Raw genomic sequence first — 20,140 nt, 5'->3', positions numbered from 1 at the left:
GCTTTATTAGATATGTTTAGCATACAATCAAGTAGTTCTACTTGTGTCATGCTATATAGTTTAACTATAGATGCTTTTCTCTAGTTAGGCTTAACTTGTACATTGTGTAAGAATAGAACCTTGATTTCCTGTTATAGACCATTTTCTCAGGAGTTTGAAACCTAAAAAACATCTAAGAAATATTTTCCAGATGCAATATAAGCTGTACACCTAAACATTCTGCTGATTATGGGGGACTGTGATTCTTAATTTTCTGTACAAAGGAAGGTGATGAATTTGAACAGCTCACCTTGAAAAGCAAATGTTGCCACTTAGCTACTTTGAAATGATAACCCTAAATAAACTGATTTTCTTAAACATTTGTTTTTATATCAGTATTTTAAGTACAAACAAACTTATTCCAGACGTGGACATTTGACTTAATTTGGAGTTTAAGCCTCCTATTCAGACAGACCTGTTTAAATGTTCTTTCCTTAGGACTAGCTAGCAGGTGTCGCTAACCTTAAGCTTCTTGTCTGTAAAACCTCTACCCTAGTGAACTGCAAAGAGTCATCATCACACAATGCATGTTACCCGCTCATGTTTTATGACATAACCATATTTCTTAAAATAATGTCCAAATGAGAATAATTTGAATTTTAGCCAAATAGCCTTATATTAGAGACTTTATTTTGAAATTGTAAGAAATTCTTTTAAGGTCTGAAATTTTTAGTATTTTTAAATTATTTCTTCAACATAAGCAAATAAATTTTCAAGTTAAATGCTAAATTATAATAGAAAATTTTGGATTTTCCTGCTTGCTTAAAATAATCTTAATTTTATTTTCTCCACATTGTCATGGAAGGTTTTTTAAAGTGTAACAATAATTTACGTGTAACTAGTTAAGTCATGTAACCAGAAGTTTGGAAGATTTTAATTAAACTTAATATTTATTTGTTAACCCATCTTTTTCTTACACAGTCATGTACATTGTCTTGTTGCAGCTAAAGTATCAGAGGATCTTGGAGCGTTTAGAGAAGGAGAACAAAGAGCTGAGAAAATTGGTACTGCAGAAGGATGACAAAGGCATCCATCATAGGAAACTTAAGGTACTTTATCTTCATTTGGTAGTTCTCAGAACTTTGACATTGTATATTAAATAGTAAATTTTTTAGTTTCTGTGGATGTTTTGCCTGAATGTATGCCTATGTACCGCTGGCATGCCTGGTGCCTGTGGAGACCAGAAAAGGGCATGCCATACCTTGAAACCATAGTTACAAATGGTTGCATAAGCTGACATGTGGATGCTGGGAATTGAACCTGGGTCCTCTAGAAGAGCAGCCAGTGCTCTTAACCACTGAGCCATCTCTCTATCCCCTAAATGATAAAAAAAATAATAAATTATGAAGTGTTTCATCATCTTTTCAATTCTAGCCAATGTAAACATTTCATAAATTGTAGCTTCCGAATTCATCATATACTATGCCCATAAAATTTTCATATATTAAGATGAATTTCTTATGAGTCAATCTACTTTCATAAGATGCTGAGTTTGTCTTTGGGCTCCCTAGATTAAGATTATTAGTTTATTGGGTGTTTAAGTAATACTTGCCACTGTTGCCTCATTGGTATTTCCACACCAATTTGTCTTCAGTTTTTTAACACTTATTTTCCAAGTTAATTTCCAAGGTAATTTTCTACTACAGTAACTAAATAAAACTTTAGAAATAAGTGTATGTTGGTATTGTTGTCATCAACATATTGTTAATTACCACTATCAATAAATTAAGTTTATACTGTCACCACCACAGACTCAAGCCAGATGTGTTGACAGGATTCCTTTAACTTGAAAGTTCGGTGCTGTAATCAGTAATTGCTGCAGCATACCAGAACCATAGTGAATCATGGCACACGTCTAGAACCAAGTCCCAAAGATGCCATTCTAGTTTAATAAACATGGTGTTGTAGCCTTGACTCTAAATCCTTACCGTCCAGTGCACAAAAGCCTGACTGTCTTTACAAGTGCTATTTGGACACTGAAAAGTCATGTTCAAGCGTTAGGAAATAGAGTTACCTTAGAAATGGTATTTTTCCTCATAAGATGCAGTGGTAATGAAGTGTGTGCACTTTTAGGCAGATGTGAGAGCAGCTGTTTGGTATTTAAGTGTTTCTATGTATTAAGAGGCAAAAAATATCCTTAAACTCTCACAATCTTCCAACCTGATATTAAAACTTACCCTTAGTAAATGCTTGATGGTTCCCCATTTTTCTCCCTTAGATATTTTACTTGACACTGTTGTATTCAGGATGCCATCCTGGTCTCCAGAGAAAAGCAATCCAGGACATTTGTCTTTTATTCACATTTCAGCCTTTGGCATTCTTAGGGCACTTAAGTAAATACTCTACTGCTTTAAGAGCTGCTCCACTCAACCACATCTCTACTTTGTCCTCAGGCTCTCACATCCGTGTGCTTCCTACCCTCTCTCTTCACTCTGTCATGTGCTTTCCTGCTCCGACCCTCTTCCCCCTCTGTTATTCTCATACACCCTAGACTGACAGTAATGGCTCTGTCACCGGCCCCTTATTTGACTTTTATGTTAGTAATTAGCTCTTTCCCTTTACCATCTAGTTAGATTATGAAATCCTAAATTAATGATCTTTTTATTTAGTCGGTATTTTTCTAAATAAACTGAAGAAGTAAAATTTTTACTCTTACACTGGTTTTCCTATGAAAATATTTATGTAATTAGAAAAGGCAATGCAAATTTGAATTTGTCCACAAATTTGGCGTATCTGTAGTCTTTTATTGTTTGATTTTTTCCTATTTTTTCTAATTTTAATTTTTTTCTTACAGAAATCTTTGATTGATATGTATTCTGAAGTTCTTGATGTTCTCTCCGATTATGATGCCAGTTACAATACACAGGATCATCTACCACGGGTAAGGGGAAAATAGACGGGGAACCTGCTATCACCAGGACAGTGCTCCCCCTGTCATCATAATTCCTGCGCTCCAAGATAACTTAATCACTAAGCATTGCCTGGCTCCTTATTTTGGGGACCATGAAAGTAAATATATGTGTTTTGAAAGAAAACTGTCAGATGTTTGCCACTATACATTCTTTACAGTGTTAAAAACCTAGGCAAAAAATTGAACATATGGATGAAATTTAGTCTAATAGAATCCAAAGTGTGTTAGTAAAATGTAAACAGGCTGTCGAAAATATTTGTGGAAAGTTAATGATCAAGTTTTAGAAATAACTCTTAATTAGCATAGTTTCTAAAAATAAAAATTTGACTATAGATAATGGAGCCAATTAATGCTTCTGCTGTGTGTTTCTGTAGAATGCCTACATGTATCAACTGTCACTCTAAAAGAAATCTTAAAAGATTTTTAAATTATGTCATTCAACTCTACTTGCAGTTATTTTGATGTCAGAAAAATACTAATAACTACTGTCTTGTGATTAGGTTGTTGTGGTTGGAGATCAGAGTGCTGGAAAAACAAGTGTGCTGGAAATGATTGCCCAAGCACGGATATTCCCACGAGGATCCGGGGAGATGATGACACGTTCTCCTGTGAAGGTGGGAAAGGAGGTCGTCTCACTGAAGGACCTTAGAGGAGACACCACTTTGTGTTAAAGTGAAGGCTTAGCTTACTTACTGCACTTAAGCAAGAAGGGCTTCTTACACAGTGCTTGGAATCATTCCCACTGTAGGAATTAGTGAGAGGCACAGCCGGGTGCACACACGTGCACAGCTGAGAGAATAAGTGAAGGAAGAGCATTGGAGAAGGACATCCACGGTGCAGTGGCTGTGTAGGTGATCCTGTAAGTCCTCTTGATGTTGGACTAGGACACAGAGGCTGAGAGACAGAGTGAGACGATGGAATCAACAAATGTAGATAGTTTTCTGTGGTATTTTTATGCTAATTATCATGATCTATTAAACTAGAAAAAAATGATAAAAGGAAACACTACAAGAACAAAGTCACTGAAGTAAAGGAGGTTTGTACCAGAGTGTGTGTGTACTCATTGTCCATATATAAAACTATTAACTACTCACCAGCGGAGACAGGGAGAAAGTAAATGGCTTTAGTCTCAAGAACTGTGCAGCCAAGTTACCAAATAAGTAAGTAAATAAATAAGTGGATAGGTAGATAAATAAATAAATAACTCAATCTTTTAATTAAGTTTATGATTTGGTGTTGAGCCACATTCCTAGCTTTTCTAAGGTACATGTAACCCATAGGCCACAATTCAGATATGCCTGGCTTTTGATAGTGTGCAATAAATTAAAGAACATTCTTTCCATAGGCATAATAAATATCTAGATATTTATACTATTTAGTATGTTAGAAGTCCAGTGGAGGTGACAGGATGCTGTAGGTGGTATAGCTAAGGTGGCATTTGAACCAAGACTTAAAGAAAAATGAGGAAAGTAGTTATGTTGCAACCTGATACATTTACATTCCAAGCAGAGATGAGCTGGTGTGCAGTTCCAAAAGTGGTTGGGGAGTAATCCTGTTTGAGGATAGGAAAATGGCCAATGTAATGGGCCAGTGAAGAGGCCTCAGTGACAGTCAGAGAGATAGTGGATGGCATAGATAAGCAGATCATTAGGACCTGCTAGGCCAGTTTACAGAAGTGTGTTTTTTTGTTTTGTTTTGTTTTAAATAAAATGGAAAGCCAGTGAAGTCCTTAGCAGAGTTTTATTACTTTTTAAAAGACTCTGGCTGCTGTGTTGGAAAGAGATGTTGCCAAGTGGGTCAGATCATGGAGATCAGATGAAGGGCAGTTGGATTAGATGATACTTGGACATGGGAAGTATTAATGAGCATGAAAAGAATTTGTAGACTTATGAAATGAATTTTAAAGTAGAACCAACAGGATTTCTTGACAGATTGATAAAAAGAGACCAATCATCACAGACTTGGGTTTTGACCTGTACAGCTTAAATAATATAATTTGCATAGAAACATCTAGGTAGGTCCAATTTCAGAAAGATGTTTCAGAGTTCAATTTTCTTGCTAAAGGGAGATAATAAACAGGTAGCTAGATGTACAGATTTGGGGAGTGTAACATGCATTCTTCCCACCAGCCTGGTTCCTGAGCTGCATCAGTCCCAAATGAACATGCAGGACGCTATATTAATTATGAAACTGTTGGCTATGGTTTCTGACTTAATTATTAACCCATAACTGCTAATCTGAGTATTTCCGTGTGGTCTTCTCTTACCGGGGAAAGGCTCCGGACATCTTACTTCCCTCGAGTCCTACATGGTGACTGACTGTGCCTTTGTTTCCCAGAATCCTCCACCTCTCCTAGTCTAACCTATCTTGCTTCCCTACTGGCCAACAGTGCTTTATTTATCAACCAATAGGACAAACATATACACAGAAGGACTTCGCCCATCAGGGGAGTGGTCTGGACTGGAGACATAAATTTTGGAATCAAGACAAAATATCTACTGGATAAGAACTCCAAGGACTGAACGGACATAAAGATGCAGGACCTGTGAGGTTAAAGGAAAAGGAAGCAGTTTGGAACAAGAGAGAGTCAGCCAGTGTGGTGGAAGTAGAACCAGAACCGTAACACCAGCTAGGAGCCAGGAAAAGAAGTATCAAAGAAGGGACCTTAGTAGCAAGGGAAGACTGAGCACCAGTCACCCAGTTTAACTGTGGTGCCACGTTAAGTGGCTGGGTGGTGTGGAGGTTTTCTGCTTGCTTCTATCTCCTTGGTGAAATAAGTCACCCATTATCAGCTGTTAAGAGAAAAGAGGAACTATTGGCAGGAGAAGAAAAGCAGAGTCTTTCTAAGAGATTGTGGTAACTACTGACAAAGTCAGGTAATATGAAGATGGACTAGTCAGACTGAAGTCACCAGTAAGGTTGTGGGCATAAATTTAAAGTGAATCTGTGTAGTTGGGGGATTAGTGATTGTTTTTCTTTCACATTCATCTGATAGAGGTTGAGATAAAGTAATTCAGAATTAGAAAATTGAAATCACCAAAAAGTGTAATCAGAATTGCAGTAGAAAGTGAGACAGCGAGGCTTGTGTTAAAATTTCCAGTGATACCTGGGCAGAACTGCAACAAGGTGAACTATTGGCAGTCTAGTGTGATTCACAGTGTTCTTTGGAATCTGGCCGTGAGTTGGACCATATTATGTGTTAGTTGTACCTCCTTCATTGATTGGTGGTATTTGGTGTGCATCCATTTTACATACACTATACATGGATGGGAGTCTAGTATATTTCCAGCTTAGGCAGGTGAAGCCCAGAGTGAACCTGTGCCTCATATCATGCTCAGTAATCAGTATAAAAACATTGGGACTTCATCTTTTACTTTGCTACAAGTATAATTATAGAGGGTTGTTTTTAACAAAATCTTGATCATTCAGTTTTACCAATAAAGATTCAGAAGCCAGATGCTGGGGTGAAAGCCTTCTAGCTCAGAGAGTCGGAGAGAGCACCCAGCTGACCTTCTCTGTTGTGGTGTATTCACTCCACCCAATACCTTGGGCTATCTTGACCTGATAGAGGTGGTGCTTCTTGTTTGCCCACATGACCTCTCATTATAAGGTAGGAAGAAGGAGGTCGCACCCTCCTGGGTGATGAAGATTGGGTCAAGCGGGGTTGGGCATCGTGAAGTGTTAATGGTCGGTCCCCAGCTTCCTGGGGACTCTGCAACTGAATTTACCATATCCTGTATTCATGAGTGTATTCCCCCCTTTCATATCTTAATAAATCTCTAATAATACCCTTAAAAAGATGCACATGGATTTCTCTTTACATTTCTCCTCTGCTGACGTTCCAGAAAAAGATCTTTCTCCTTACCATCTTAAACATTGACTTCTCCAAGTCAATGTTCCTCCCTTCTACTTCCTGTGTCTATCTCCATCCTGACTCCCTCTTATACTGGTTCATTTCCTATCAGCTGGTTGCTTGCTTCACCTCTTGACCTATGGTTGACTTTATTTAATCCTGTTTACAATAAGCAGAAAACTCTTGGATTAAAAATGTGTACTAGAGCTAAGCCACACCACAACTAGAAACAGATTTTTCCAGTAAATAAAACAATCTTGGGGTTCATAGTGTGATCAAATATTCTGCAACAATAGATGCTTTGGGTAATACCTCAGGAAACTAATGGTACTGGGAGGAGGTTGCCTTCAAATAGGCAAGGCCTTCTGTTCATCAGGACTCCTACTTCTTGATGTACTCCTATTTGTGTCTCCTCAGAGCATTTCAGCTTCTTTACCCCAGCTTTCTGCTTGGTTTCTAAATAACCATGTCTTGAAGGGGCGTCACACATAAGATGAAGGGTTGGTCTCTGGTAATTCATTTCTGTAGATCATTTTTTGCTACAATCTTGGCACCTGAGATCATTCAGGTAAAACTGAATGATCGAAATTTTGTTAAAAACAACCATCTACAATTATGATACTTGTAGCAAAGTAAAAGATGAAGTCCCAGTGTGTTTATTTATTTGCTGTTTGTTTAAGCTTTTTCCATTTAGCCCTTTGTCCTGCACCACAAATGAGCAAGTACTCAAATGAAAATAGCTGCAGGACAATCCCCCTAAGGCCTTTGGGCCCTGGGATGCTTAGGCCAAGCCACCGTAGTCCTTTTAGCAGCTGGCTTTTGTTTTCTTGTATAACTTGCTAAGTTTATTTCAGGGAAACAAATGCATTTTCAAAGTTAAACAGTTTAATTATGATACCTTGAAATGTATACCCTAAAGGTTAAGGAATAGCTTGTAAAATGACTCACTGTCACTGTATGCTGTTAAATATTCCACTCTGCACCTCTCCTAAGAAGCCTATGGTGACTCCTGGCAGCCAGGGTCAGTCTGTCTGTGGTACCAAACCTTCCACCACTCCTCCTATCTGTGAGGAGGGAAGCATGAAGCAGAGCCATCAGGCCTGTGTGTCCCCATTTCTAACACTGTTGTATAGTTTATGTATTGAGGAATGGTGACCTATGAACTGTCCTCTCCCTGAATTTGTCCCAAGTTAAGTATTGGCTTCTCTTTGAATTCATCAAGCTGTAAAGGGACAGTTTCTCTGTTTGGTGGTTTACAGAGCATTGCCAGGGGGAGAGAGGCCCGCAGCACCCTAGGTCATAAAAGACAGAACCCACCAGCTTTGTTGGAATGTGTCAACAGGGTGCCACCCTCAGATAGTATAGCGCGGTCATGCTGACTGCACCTGAGTATAGCATAAAGGTGTAGTGATTGGCCCTGTCTGGACTGTGCAGGTGCTGTGAATTAATGTTAGTTGTGAATGCATCCTATATGTTTCTGTCCTTTCAGGTGACTCTCAGTGAAGGTCCTCATCATGTGGCCTTGTTTAAAGATAGCTCTCGGGAGTTTGATCTTACCAAGGAAGAAGATGTAAGTAGAATTCAAATCAAGTTCATCTCTGTTGCTTCATGACCCCTGTGTGCTCTAAGGCAAAGAAGTGGACTATTTGTCATTAAGATTGTCTCGGGACTTTGTTCTTTTCCATTAATAGCTTGCGGCATTAAGACATGAAATCGAACTCCGAATGAGGAAAAATGTGAAAGAAGGTTGTACTGTTAGCCCTGAGGTAAGGGCAGCAATCGTTTCAGCCATGATCTGGGGATGTGAAGTTTTTATGCATATTAATAATTAATATGGATGTGGTATTTTGATTGTAGCTGTTCTAGATAGATAGATAGATAGATAGATAGATAGATAGATAGATAGATAGATAGATAGATAGATAGATAGATTGGGCTAGCCTGGGACTCACTATGTAGCTCAAGCTAGCCTTGAACTCACAGAGAGCCACCTGCCTCACAAAGGAATAAAAGGCGTGTGCCACCACACTCAGATTTTTTTTTCTTAATGTTCTAAATAATGTACTATTGTAGGGGGAATCACCACAAATATTCTTAAGAAAGTTACTCCCTGGGAGATTGATATATTTTCCCCCCTTCCTGAATAGACCATATCTTTAAATGTCAAAGGCCCTGGGCTGCAGAGGATGGTGCTTGTGGACCTGCCGGGTGTGATCAATGTAAGTACACACACAAGATGTGTTTCATTCCATTCCTACTGTGAAAACCCTCTGTAATGATACTTAAAACCTTCTTCTTCAAGACTGTGACATCAGGCATGGCTCCTGACACAAAGGAAACGATTTTCAGTATCAGCAAAGCATACATGCAGAATCCTAATGCCATCATCCTGTGCATTCAAGGTAAATCCCACAGATTTTCCCATACCCCATCCTTTCCTGTTAGAGCTCCAGGCATGGCTGCAGTGCCTGTCATGTAAGCATACATGCACATACATTCTCACTGCTCTTATCATTTTAGTAGTCACGGAATTTAACTGGGAAGCTTTGATAGTTTTCACCTTTGACATTGGAATTTTATTGGCTACATTCCTAAAGTAAATGTACTAAGACTAAATTTTCACAATCACTTTTGTAATTACTACCCTGTTATTATTACTTTTTTTCTTCAGATGGCTCTGTAGATGCTGAGCGCAGTATTGTTACAGACTTGGTCAGTCAAATGGATCCTCATGGAAGAAGAACCATATTTGTTTTGACCAAAGTAGACCTGGCAGAAAAAAATGTAGCCAGTCCAAGCAGGGTAAGGGCAGGTTGTGTGTGTGTGTGTGTGTGTGTGTGTGTGTGTGTGTGTGTGTGTGTGTGTGTGTATGATGATCTCATAGGTTGTGAAAAGTTACTACTCAAATAATGCACAGTGGTTAGAATGGTTCTCGGGCACAAGTGTCGTATGCCTGGTGCTGGCATGTTTACAAATGATAAATCCGTGTTCTGTTTACAAATGATAAATCCATGTTCTGTAGTCCCCTGTAGAACAGTGGCATCAGGTCCTCGTCCCCACTGCTATAGCATAGCCTGCTTCTCTTTTCTACCTTAACTCTTTTGGACTTTGCCTCTGTATCAGGGTCAGGTGCAGCCTCAGGTACCCTGATTCTTTCAAAAGACCCATAGGGTCACCACATAGTCATAGTTGCCTCAGAGACGTATTGCAGAGCCATGAAGGAGAAGATGCATGTGATGCAATCTAGAGGCAGCCTGCTCGTGTCTCCAGGAACCTTTTCTCAGAGGCTAGTCAGAAGAAAACTGGTCAGCACATACCACATTACTTGCCTGGCATACCAGGCAAAGGCAAGCAGACCTTTTGTAGGGTCCTCCTGGGCCTGTTGTGGCAATTTGTCCTTGAGCCTTGCCCCTCTCTGCCTTATATTATGTTTTGATGCAAGCCTAGCCTTTAATGGGTGAGCCATCTCTGCAGCCCTCTCTGCCATATTTTTAAGAGCAGTATTATGACCGTGTTGATCCTCATCTGAAGAAGGAGAAGTAAGGTAGAAACAATGTCTGGGACCTATGTTTCTCTCCTAATGCTTTCATTCCTTTCTTCACTTGGGTTGTAGGTGAAGCTTCAGGCCTTTCTATGGCAAAGACTCAGTTTTAGTCTAGGTGTAACTTGTTAATATATGAATGATATATTTATGTAAGTATACATTTTCCTGTGCCCAGACTCCATAGTTTTTATCACACTCAGAAAAAGGATTTTTGTACTTAAAAGAGTTAAAAACCAATCTAAAATGTATTGTTTCAAACAGGGATAGGAAGAGAAATTAGTAAAAGATAATCCAGCATGGTGAGACTAAATAATCAGGGCTCATAAGATCTATCAACAGTAAAGGTGCTGTGGCCAAATCTGAATTTGATCCCTGAAACCCACAGAGTAGAAGGAGAGAAGAGAGAGAACTGACTCCTACAAATTGTCCTCTGACCTCCATATGCACATATACATACATACACAAATAAACAATTGTCCTTTGACCTCTGTATGCATACACACACATACATACACAAACAAATTGTCCTCTGACCTCCATATACATACACACATATACTTATACAAACAAATTGTCCTCTGACCTCTGTATGCATACACATACATGCAAATAAACAAATGCCAATTTTTAACTTAATAGAGTAATTTAAGTTTTTAAATATTTAAAGGAACTATAAGGAAAAAGTAATAAAACTATTTATTGAGTGCTTCTCTGTTCCAGGCTCTGTGCTAAATGCCATTATCTCATAGTCTCCATAACCTTTTATTAGAATTAACTTGTTTACTTAAGGTCACATGGCTAGTAAATGATGGGGCAAGAACTCCAACCAAAGTCTGACTCAGAAGCACTATGAACCATTCCAAGTTTTAATCTTGGTATATACATTTTAATATAGTAAAGTTAAGTATATTTTCCTCAAATAACAGTCAAAACACATTTATATGCTTTTGAGAGATATATGTATGCTGATAAGTATATACATATTTAGAGTTTTTAAATATTTTCTAAATTGCATATTGTACTTTTAAAAATTAAGTGAGTATATTTCACATTTATTTTTCCAATCTATTAAAATAGATACAGCAGATAATTGAAGGCAAGCTCTTCCCAATGAAAGCTCTGGGTTATTTTGCTGTTGTGACAGGAAAAGGTATGCAAAGATGGATTATTATAACTTACTTTTAGCTTTTGCTGTCTCAGATAATAAAAATTGTCTTGGTAAAATTTTGGTCACTATCTTTCCTAGGAAACAGCTCTGAGAGCATTGAAGCTATAAGAGAATATGAAGAAGAATTTTTCCAGAATTCAAAGCTCCTAAAGTAGGTGTTGTGTTACGATATTCAAAGACTACCATAAGAGCTTAGCTTATACTGACGTGCTTCAACTGGACTGATCATGTCTTGTAGCACTTAGCCTGCTGTTGGTTGTTTGTTCACGTGGTGGTCTATCGAGTGAGGCTCTCCTTGAGCACTCTTGGACAGAACTGGAAGCAGTTTGTTGTATAATATAGCAGATGGCAGGACAGACTGCCTCTGCAGATGTGGACTGAGTGGCAACCCTCACACCTCTTACATTGTTTTCCCTAAAAAGTGATTTTTTTTCACTTATATTTTTCTTTTTTAAAAATGTGTGCACATTTCTCTTATAATAGAAAAAATGGAGTGGGAAGTGGCAACAGGATATTCCTGAGTAAATATTGGAAGAAATTGACAGAAAATAAGACACTGGACTGCAAATCAAAATAGAAGGACTAAACAGCAATTGCATTACACTGAGTTTCTGCATAGTTTCTGGAAGTAGACAAGCATATTTGCCTTCATATTGATACAGAAATAAGGACAGTTCCTTACTGCAGCCATCACCCAAGGATTCTCTTTTTATTGTATTGGGAAGGTGGTGACAAGCTTCCTGCAGAAATGTGCTTTCTGCTGCGGTGTTCACTGGTCACGTGAACACCCTGACTGACCAGTGTTTGATAAAACAAGAGCCATCCCTCAACCACACTAACCGTGTACTTCCAGAGCTCAGTAATTCATGTGGCCAGTGCTTGCCTTGCTGGACAGGTTAGCTATCCCACTTCCTCAGTGCAGAAAGGTTTGCTGGGCAGGGTTAGTGTAGAGTAAGTGCTCCTTTGTCATCCTGACACACTTTAGCTCTGGTCTCCTGTAGGACAAGCATGCTAAAGGCACACCAGGTCACCACAAGAAATCTAAGCCTTGCTGTGTCTGACTGCTTTTGGAAAATGGTTCGAGAGTCAGTTGAACAACAGGCTGATAGCTTCAAAGGTAAGTGGGCTTCTTAAAGCAAAACATCAAATGCAGGCATGTGATTAGACAACAGGTGGAAAATGGAGAAATGCAAACTTTCTATTATACAAGAACTGATTTCCTTATCAGAGGCAGCATTACAGAGTTTTCAGAAGCAGCAGGTTTGCAGTAGTGCTTAGAGAATGCGTGGATGCCTGTATAGAAGTTGGATCCTCCCTTACAGGAAGAAGGGAACTCTGGGAAGCCCATGTTGTACTGTTTCCCCAGGCCCACACTCTTCTGCATCAAATCCTCCAGTGAGAGCAGCTGCTCCTCCCACTTAGTGTTTGGAAAGTTACTTCCTATTTACCCCACTTAGTACTACAGCAATCTTGTGTTGTCTTTATTTCCATTTTATAGAAAAGAAGAGAAAGGTGCAGAGTAATTTACATAACCAGTGCCACATAGCATTAGACCCAGGAAATGAATTATAGTGCCAGAGTCCATTTTCCTAGCAGCTACCCTACACACTGCTACAACTGGGGATTTGTGAAATGAACATGGGGAAGCTAGAAGTAATGAGAATATTGTTACAATTAGACAACTGTAACAATAATAGTATTCAGATTTTCAGGGCACCAAGACACGCTCAGAAACCCAGCTGATACAGAAGGTAGAGAAGTAGCCTTCAGTAATTAGACTGGAGTGTTCCTTTTCCTTCCTCCACAGCAACACGCTTTAACCTGGAGACGGAGTGGAAGAATAACTACCCACGCCTTCGAGAGCTCGACAGGGTAATAATATCTGATGCCACACAGGTCGTCTGTGTACTTTAGTTTACTGTGTCCTTACAGAGGTGTTGGTCTGGTGGGTGAAACTGCTGTGATCTTAATCATGATTACTTAGGAGCAGTTGTCTTTTCTACAATAATTTAAACTATTGTAACATTTTAAAATAATTAGGAATCATATGATGTAGAAACATGTCAAAAACATTTCTGAAAAAATTATGAATATTCTTTAGAAGTCTTATTGATATATACCTGTGTAATCTAATTTTTGTTTTTAGTTATACATTAGCTTTTTACTTTGTTGGTATTTACATTGAAAATGTAGTCTAGTGGGAACTAAATATGTTTTTCTTTGATTTTAAAATAGCAAACTTGTGAGACCCAGCATTATCTTACTATTACTGATGACTAAATTGTGTGTGTTAGTTCTTTAGCTTGTTATGTAGAAATATTACATTAAAAAAATACTGCAGAGCTGGGCAGTGGTGGTGCACGCCTTTAATCCCAGCACTCGGGAGGCAGAGGTAGGCGGATCTCTGTGAGTTCAAGGCTGGGCTGGACCAACAGCCTCGAAAACAATACAGAGAAACCCTGTCTCGTAAAAACCAAAAAAAAAAAAAAAAAGCTGCAGTCAGAATTCCAAAGGATAGATAGACATTGTGACTGCTTCTTGGTCCTTATCTGAGTAATGACATTCCAAAAGAAGACTAGAAGGTCATTTGTTAGTCTTGCATCTTCAATCCAAAACTTAGTGACCACACCCTGTCCATATCCTCCTCTTGGTTATTCCTGAAGATCATAGCAGGACAAATATAGTGGCTCGTCACAATCCTAACTTGTCTCTATGTTGCCTAGAATGAACTATTTGAAAAAGCTAAAAATGAGATCCTTGATGAAGTTATCAGCCTGAGCCAGGTCACTCCAAAACACTGGTGAGTATTAATCCCTTTTCTCAGTGTCTTTTATTGTAATGTAGAAGGAAGCAGTGATTTATGTTGCCTGGGTTCATCCCTCAAAATGAAGTAGGTGAAAGAGTAAAGTGTATCCTTTAAAAATAGAGGAGACAGTTGTAGTCTATCAGTTGACTGTCTGGACGGTAGCTTGCTCAAGACTCCTTTGAAATCTGCTTTGATCTTTGATCTTTGCCTTATTCTTAAGAAATGCAGATTTGGAGCTGGGTGCTGATGGCGCACACCTTTAGTCCCAACACTTGAGAGGCAGAGGCCCGTGGATCTATCTATGTGAGTTTGAGGCCAGCCTGGTCTACAAAGCTACACAGAGAAACCCTGTCTCGAAGACTAGAAAGAAATGCAGAACATTTGTTGGCTGGGAATTCTTAGCTGCCTGATCAGATGACCTTAGTGAGTTTTCTTGATCAGCTTGTGGTTTTAGACTCTAGAATTGACACAAAGATCAGAATAGCCAGTCCCAGCCTTAACTGTTCATGCTGCAATGGATTTGACTAGAATCATTTACACATAGTTTCATAAAATTGTCACAAAGTAACTTATCAGGACTGGTTATTACTAATCAGAGACTAGCGTCCTAGGGCAAATAGATCTATAAAGGAAGAATGCTTTTTAGATGTCATTCAAGACCAGAAGTAGCTGGTGGTTTCTGAGATACATATTGTGCTGAGCACAATAACATTTTTTAATTTTTTGTGTATGGGTGTTTTGCCTGCATGTGTCTGTGTACCACATGCATACCTGCTGCCCACAGAGGCCGGAAGAGGATGCTGAGTCCCCAAGAACTGGACTTGCAGATAGTCATGAGCTGCCTTGTGGGCACTGGGAATGGAACTTGTATCTTCTGATAGAGCTACCAGTGCTTTCAATCACTAAGCCATCTCTCCAGACCCACTCTTTGTTATATTTTTATTGCTTACTACCTAAGTTTTTTTAAGTAGTAAATTTCTCCTTTTGAGAAATTTTCATGAATCCTAGGGCAAGCTCTCATCTTCAATTTATGTTTATGTAAATGTAGGCATTCTTGAATTTATTGAAACGGCATTATAAACAAAGAACTAAACCAGGAGGAACACAAATTCCAAGGCAGCCTGTATTGCATAGGTTACCTTGTAACAGCAGCAAGACAGGCTACATACAGCCCAAGCCATATATGTATAAAGAGCCTGAAATTTTGGTAATTATATTTTAATTAACAAATTCCCCAGACCTAAATTATCTTCCCATAAACTGTGGTATTTAAGAATGTATCATTCCTGGCACAAAACTATCCTTACCACCATTCATGATACATATTTTCAATACTTTTGTTTGTTCAATCACAGATTATTACATTGCGTCGACACTAGAATCTCATCCCTAAGTTTGAATGTGTTCTCACTAGTTTCCTCATCTCAGTGCCCTCTCTTCCTCAGAGATACCCTCCTCTTTCTTTAAGTCATCAATTTTGCCAAGTTTGTTACTCTCGTTATCAAAACAAGATATCTGGTCTTATTTTTACTGTTGTGTTTCTTATTTATATTTTAAACCAGTTCAGTGACTTTGTATAATTCAGTTACGTCATACAATTGCAAGGGAGATACAGATACACAGATCTGTACATGAGTAAATTTTAAATGTCCGTAAGTATAATTAATATAGTACTAGTTGCCTTCCTAGGTTGTATGAACATAATATACATGAAGGGGGTTTATAAATCATAACTAATGGACTGATGATGCAAATAGTGGTGGAGTGCCTGCTTAACAAGGCAAGTCCCAGGGTTCTCTTTAGTACCACCAACAGGAGTGGAGGGCTACAACTAATAATAGTAATTTGTGGTAGGAAAAAAGTGATCTACTACAAATTAATTTATTACCATAAGTGTGATTAGTTTTGTTTAGGTAGAACAATGCTAAAGTATTATACTATGGCCACACAGGGCACTTAACAGGGTTGTGAAAAGACAAGAAATGAAAGTTCCAGTGGAGAAGATATAGCTGAGAACTAGAACATTTATTGGCTGGGAATTCTTAGCTGCCTGATCAGATGACCTCTAGTGAGTTTTCTTGATCAGCTTGTGGTTTTAGACTCTAGAATTTGACACAAAGATCAGAATAGCCAGTCCCAGCCTTAACTGTTCATGCTGCAATGGATTTAACTGTATTACACCAAAGAATTTCAGGAGCATAGTTGGGATTACCTTAAAAGTTTTTGTTGGTAGTATTCATTAGCATAATGGCATCACATGGCACTTGAAGGGGGATGCCTTAGCTTTGAATTATTGAAGTCCTAGGACTGCATAGTAAGTACTATATGTCTGAAAGGGATAGTTTGTTATTTACTTGCAGACATTTTGCATATTTTAAGAAAGGACTTCTCTGGGGTTCAAATTGGCTTATAATTTGTGTTACAGTAGTAAATATATACACAATGCATTTGTCCAGCAATGTATATGATCTTACAGATACAGCTGCTGACATTAAATGAGGTACTGGCATGTTGTTAACATGTAACCATCTTTTCTAGCACCTTATGAAAATATACTTTGTGAAATCCAGCATTATGGAATTGTGTGTTTTCAGGTGAAAGTATTAAAACAAAAATGAGGAAAATATAGTTTAATTCCTTAACTCAAATGTAAGGAATCTGAGACTCGTGGCATCATAATGTGAAATTTAAAGAACGGATTGGTGCTAAGTAAAGATGGGAGCAAAGGGATTGAAAGGCAGGAGGTGAGAGGAAGAAAGAAAACTTGGATGTTTGTGTCTATGGCTCTCTCATAAAGAGGTAAAGGGCAGAGATAAACAGGAGCTGTAAGCCAGTTCTTTATGGCTGTTCTGTAACACAATAAATTAAAGACCAGAGACAGATATTGGGGTTCAAACTTCAAGCTGAAGATCAGAAAAGCAAAGCAGTAGACCACTAGCTCTTTCCTCTACCTCAGGTCAGACCAAAGGGGTGATCCTCAGGCTGTTCCTAGCTTCACTGCTCCCCAGATTCACCAGACTGCCATGCTCTCCTCAACATGGCCAGAGACTAACTCTCAGACTGACTACTGAAGACCCTGCTCCTGTATTATATACCTCCCTAATGCTGGGATTAAAGGTGTGTGATCCCAGGTGCTAAGATCACCTTTGTGTGAGCTGTTCTTTTTAGGACTGGATCAATTTCATGTAGTTAGTGTGGCCTTGAACTAACAGAGATCCATCTACCTCTTAATCCTGAGTCCTAGGATTAAAAGTGTGTATTACCACTGCCTAGCTGTATAGCTTGTGGCTGACTTTGCTTTCTGAATCCTCAGGCAAGCTTTAATCACCACACTGTTCAAGGTAGGAAAGCTCTAAGCCAAGAAGCATTTAAGAGGTCAGGTGACTTGAATATGGGTTCTGGTAGTGCAGGTGAGAGGTATTTGAAAGGTGACACAGAAAATAGAACTGACATCCAGCCTTTCTGCCCCATCATTAAGTAATGTGCCTTCTCATAATCTTCCCATTTGTGGTAACTGAACAGCTACCTGAACATTAACAAGGTGAGGTCAGCAGCTAAGCCCAGTGTTCAGAGGAGGAGTAGGCCAGTACCCTTTGCCTTGACAGCAGGAATGTCTGTGCTCAGTGTGTTGTGGTTACTCTCCAGATGGACCAAATCATAACAGGGTAGTTTGGGTTTTCTTCTTGTGGTTTTACTATGTATTCTATAACAGCAGAAATTTATTTCAGTGGAAGCCAAATGAGTACTTTCTTGAGATTTCAAATATTTTCATAGTGGAAATGGCTGTCTTTTCTAATTTAGAGATCTTATTCTTAAAGAACACTTCAAAGAGCAGAATTTTCAGCTTATGTACATATCCTTTATACTATCTCCTTGGCCATGAAGGGCTGAAACATCTTATATAGTGATATCCCGTATCTCTATGCTTTGTGATACCATTTGTTAAATTGTAAAAATTATATCAAAAAATTTTTGCTTTGGACTCCAGTAAACACATGCAAATGTATGTTAAAACTAAGTTAATGAGCACATGAAAATGAATATTAGAGACCTGTAGCTACAGTGATAGGCACTGGAAACCACTAGACAGGCTGAGAGCCGAGACAGTGCCATGAGTGGAAAGTGTCTAGGACCCTCCTTCTCTGCTAGCAGGAATGTAAACGTTTCACTGAGGTATTTTAGAAAAGAATGATATCTTTAAAAACAAAACCAAAAACTGCCATATACTTATAGATGTACTTATAGATGTGTACCCATGGAGAGGAAAGGTATGCATCCTTACCTAGACTTGTGACAGTATGCCCACAGCAGCTTTGTTTATAATAGCTAACAGTTAGAAACAGTGTGTGACCATCAACAGGTGTACTGTACATAATTGGTGGTGCTTAGTAATAAAAAGATGTGAAATAGTAATACATACACCACAGAGTTCAAAATAAGCATGTTGGGTGAAAGAAGGTAGGAGAAAGAGTACATGATTACATGACTACATGTATGTAAAGTTCTAGAAAATAGAAAGTAATTGTAATAACAGCAAATAGAATAGTTATAGATCTGATAAGAGATGTTTATCTCGATTCCTGTGGTTTACAGATGTGTATGTACCCGGAACTCATCAATGCTTCATGTATGTATAGTTTATATTTAGTTATTTTCAACTGTTTAACTCCATATTGACTTTCTTGAACCTTCAATTTCAGGGAGGAAATCCTTCAACAGTCTCTGTGGGAAAGAGTATCAACTCATGTGATTGAGAACATCTACCTTCCAGCTGCACAGACCATGAATTCAGGAACATTTAACACCACAGTGGACATCAAGCTTAAACAGTGGACTGACAAGCAGCTCCCTAATAAAGCAGTAGAGGTTAGGATGTAATTTAATTCAATGGGTAAGAAGCATTGTGTGGAGGCAATAGGTGCTGTGGGCTATGGGTCTTATTTCCCTTACAGTCACTGTCTTTCTCTGCAGCCTTAGCACTTCGTGTCCACTCTGTGCCTGCCTGTGTTGGAGCTAACCTCGATATTGTTCTCAGTTGCTGCTAACATAAAAGTTTACTAATCAGGAGGCTGTTTTCCTAAAGGCATTGCCTCTCCTTCCAAAGATAACATTTAATAAAACCAACAAAACTGGCTAGAAGGTGAAATATTTTGAACTTCTGTGTATTGAGCTTCTGTCAGGAATATCTTCAAATGGACTAAACGTTACTGTTTTTACATTTTCTCCAGGACCCTATAACACTTACATATGCATTGAGTTAGGGTCCTGCTAGTTTTGACAAGGAATTATTTACAAAAGTAAAGCACTTGGAAGAATCCATTTCTGTCCTGAGGCATTTGGCCCAACCATATGAAAACTGATAGCTGCCCTACTTGTTCAGCCTTCCTGCAGCTTCCTCTGAGAAGTAGGGGTGACAGGGTTGCCATTAGGATTGGGTGAATTAATATGTAATATACTTAGGTAATAACTGGCCCGTCCATAATAGCCACTCAGGATTATCAACATTATCCACATTTGTCCTGCACTCTAACTGAGAGCCAGTGTGTCCTGGACTCTGTGAAAGGTTGATCAACAACTTGTGATCAATACTAAATGTGATTTTATTCTGCATACCTGCCTTGGAAATACCTGGCCTCTTCACCACTGTTCTCTCCTCCCTGGGCCCATTTCCAGCAGCTCTTGCAGCCTCTGCGGGTGGTACCTGCTGCTGAATTCTGGTCATTTCTTGATCCACTTAGCATGAAAATAACTGGGAAGCTGCTGCCTCTCAATCACTAGTTCTCACCATGTTCTGGGTGTGTCCTGGGCTGAGACATTTG

General features: G+C 38.8%; 1 protein-coding gene across 5 annotated transcripts in view; it reads left to right on the top strand.

The window, feature by feature from the left end:
• Opa1 (OPA1 mitochondrial dynamin like GTPase) overlaps positions 1–20,140 on the top strand; it is a 76,436-nt gene that overhangs the window by 22,623 nt on the left and 33,673 nt on the right. For all 5 annotated transcript variants that reach the window (XM_040750993.1, XM_040750996.1, XM_040750994.1 and 2 more), the window contains 14 exons: positions 984–1,088; positions 2,834–2,920; positions 3,451–3,564; positions 8,293–8,373; positions 8,495–8,569; positions 8,951–9,022; positions 9,106–9,205; positions 9,475–9,605; positions 11,425–11,497; positions 11,594–11,666; positions 12,517–12,632; positions 13,323–13,387; positions 14,239–14,315; positions 19,022–19,187. In XM_040750993.1, the coding sequence (XP_040606927.1) occupies positions 984–1,088; positions 2,834–2,920; positions 3,451–3,564; positions 8,293–8,373; positions 8,495–8,569; positions 8,951–9,022; positions 9,106–9,205; positions 9,475–9,605; positions 11,425–11,497; positions 11,594–11,666; positions 12,517–12,632; positions 13,323–13,387; positions 14,239–14,315; positions 19,022–19,187 (1,335 nt within the window). The remainder of the gene's footprint in view (positions 1–983; positions 1,089–2,833; positions 2,921–3,450; positions 3,565–8,292; positions 8,374–8,494; positions 8,570–8,950; positions 9,023–9,105; positions 9,206–9,474; positions 9,606–11,424; positions 11,498–11,593; positions 11,667–12,516; positions 12,633–13,322; positions 13,388–14,238; positions 14,316–19,021; positions 19,188–20,140) is intronic.

Source organism: Mesocricetus auratus, unplaced genomic scaffold (genome assembly GCF_017639785.1).
Source record: "Mesocricetus auratus isolate SY011 unplaced genomic scaffold, BCM_Maur_2.0 Super-Scaffold_100008, whole genome shotgun sequence".
Lineage (NCBI taxonomy): Eukaryota > Metazoa > Chordata > Mammalia > Rodentia > Cricetidae > Mesocricetus > Mesocricetus auratus.
This window is presented reverse-complemented; position numbering and strand designations above follow the sequence as displayed.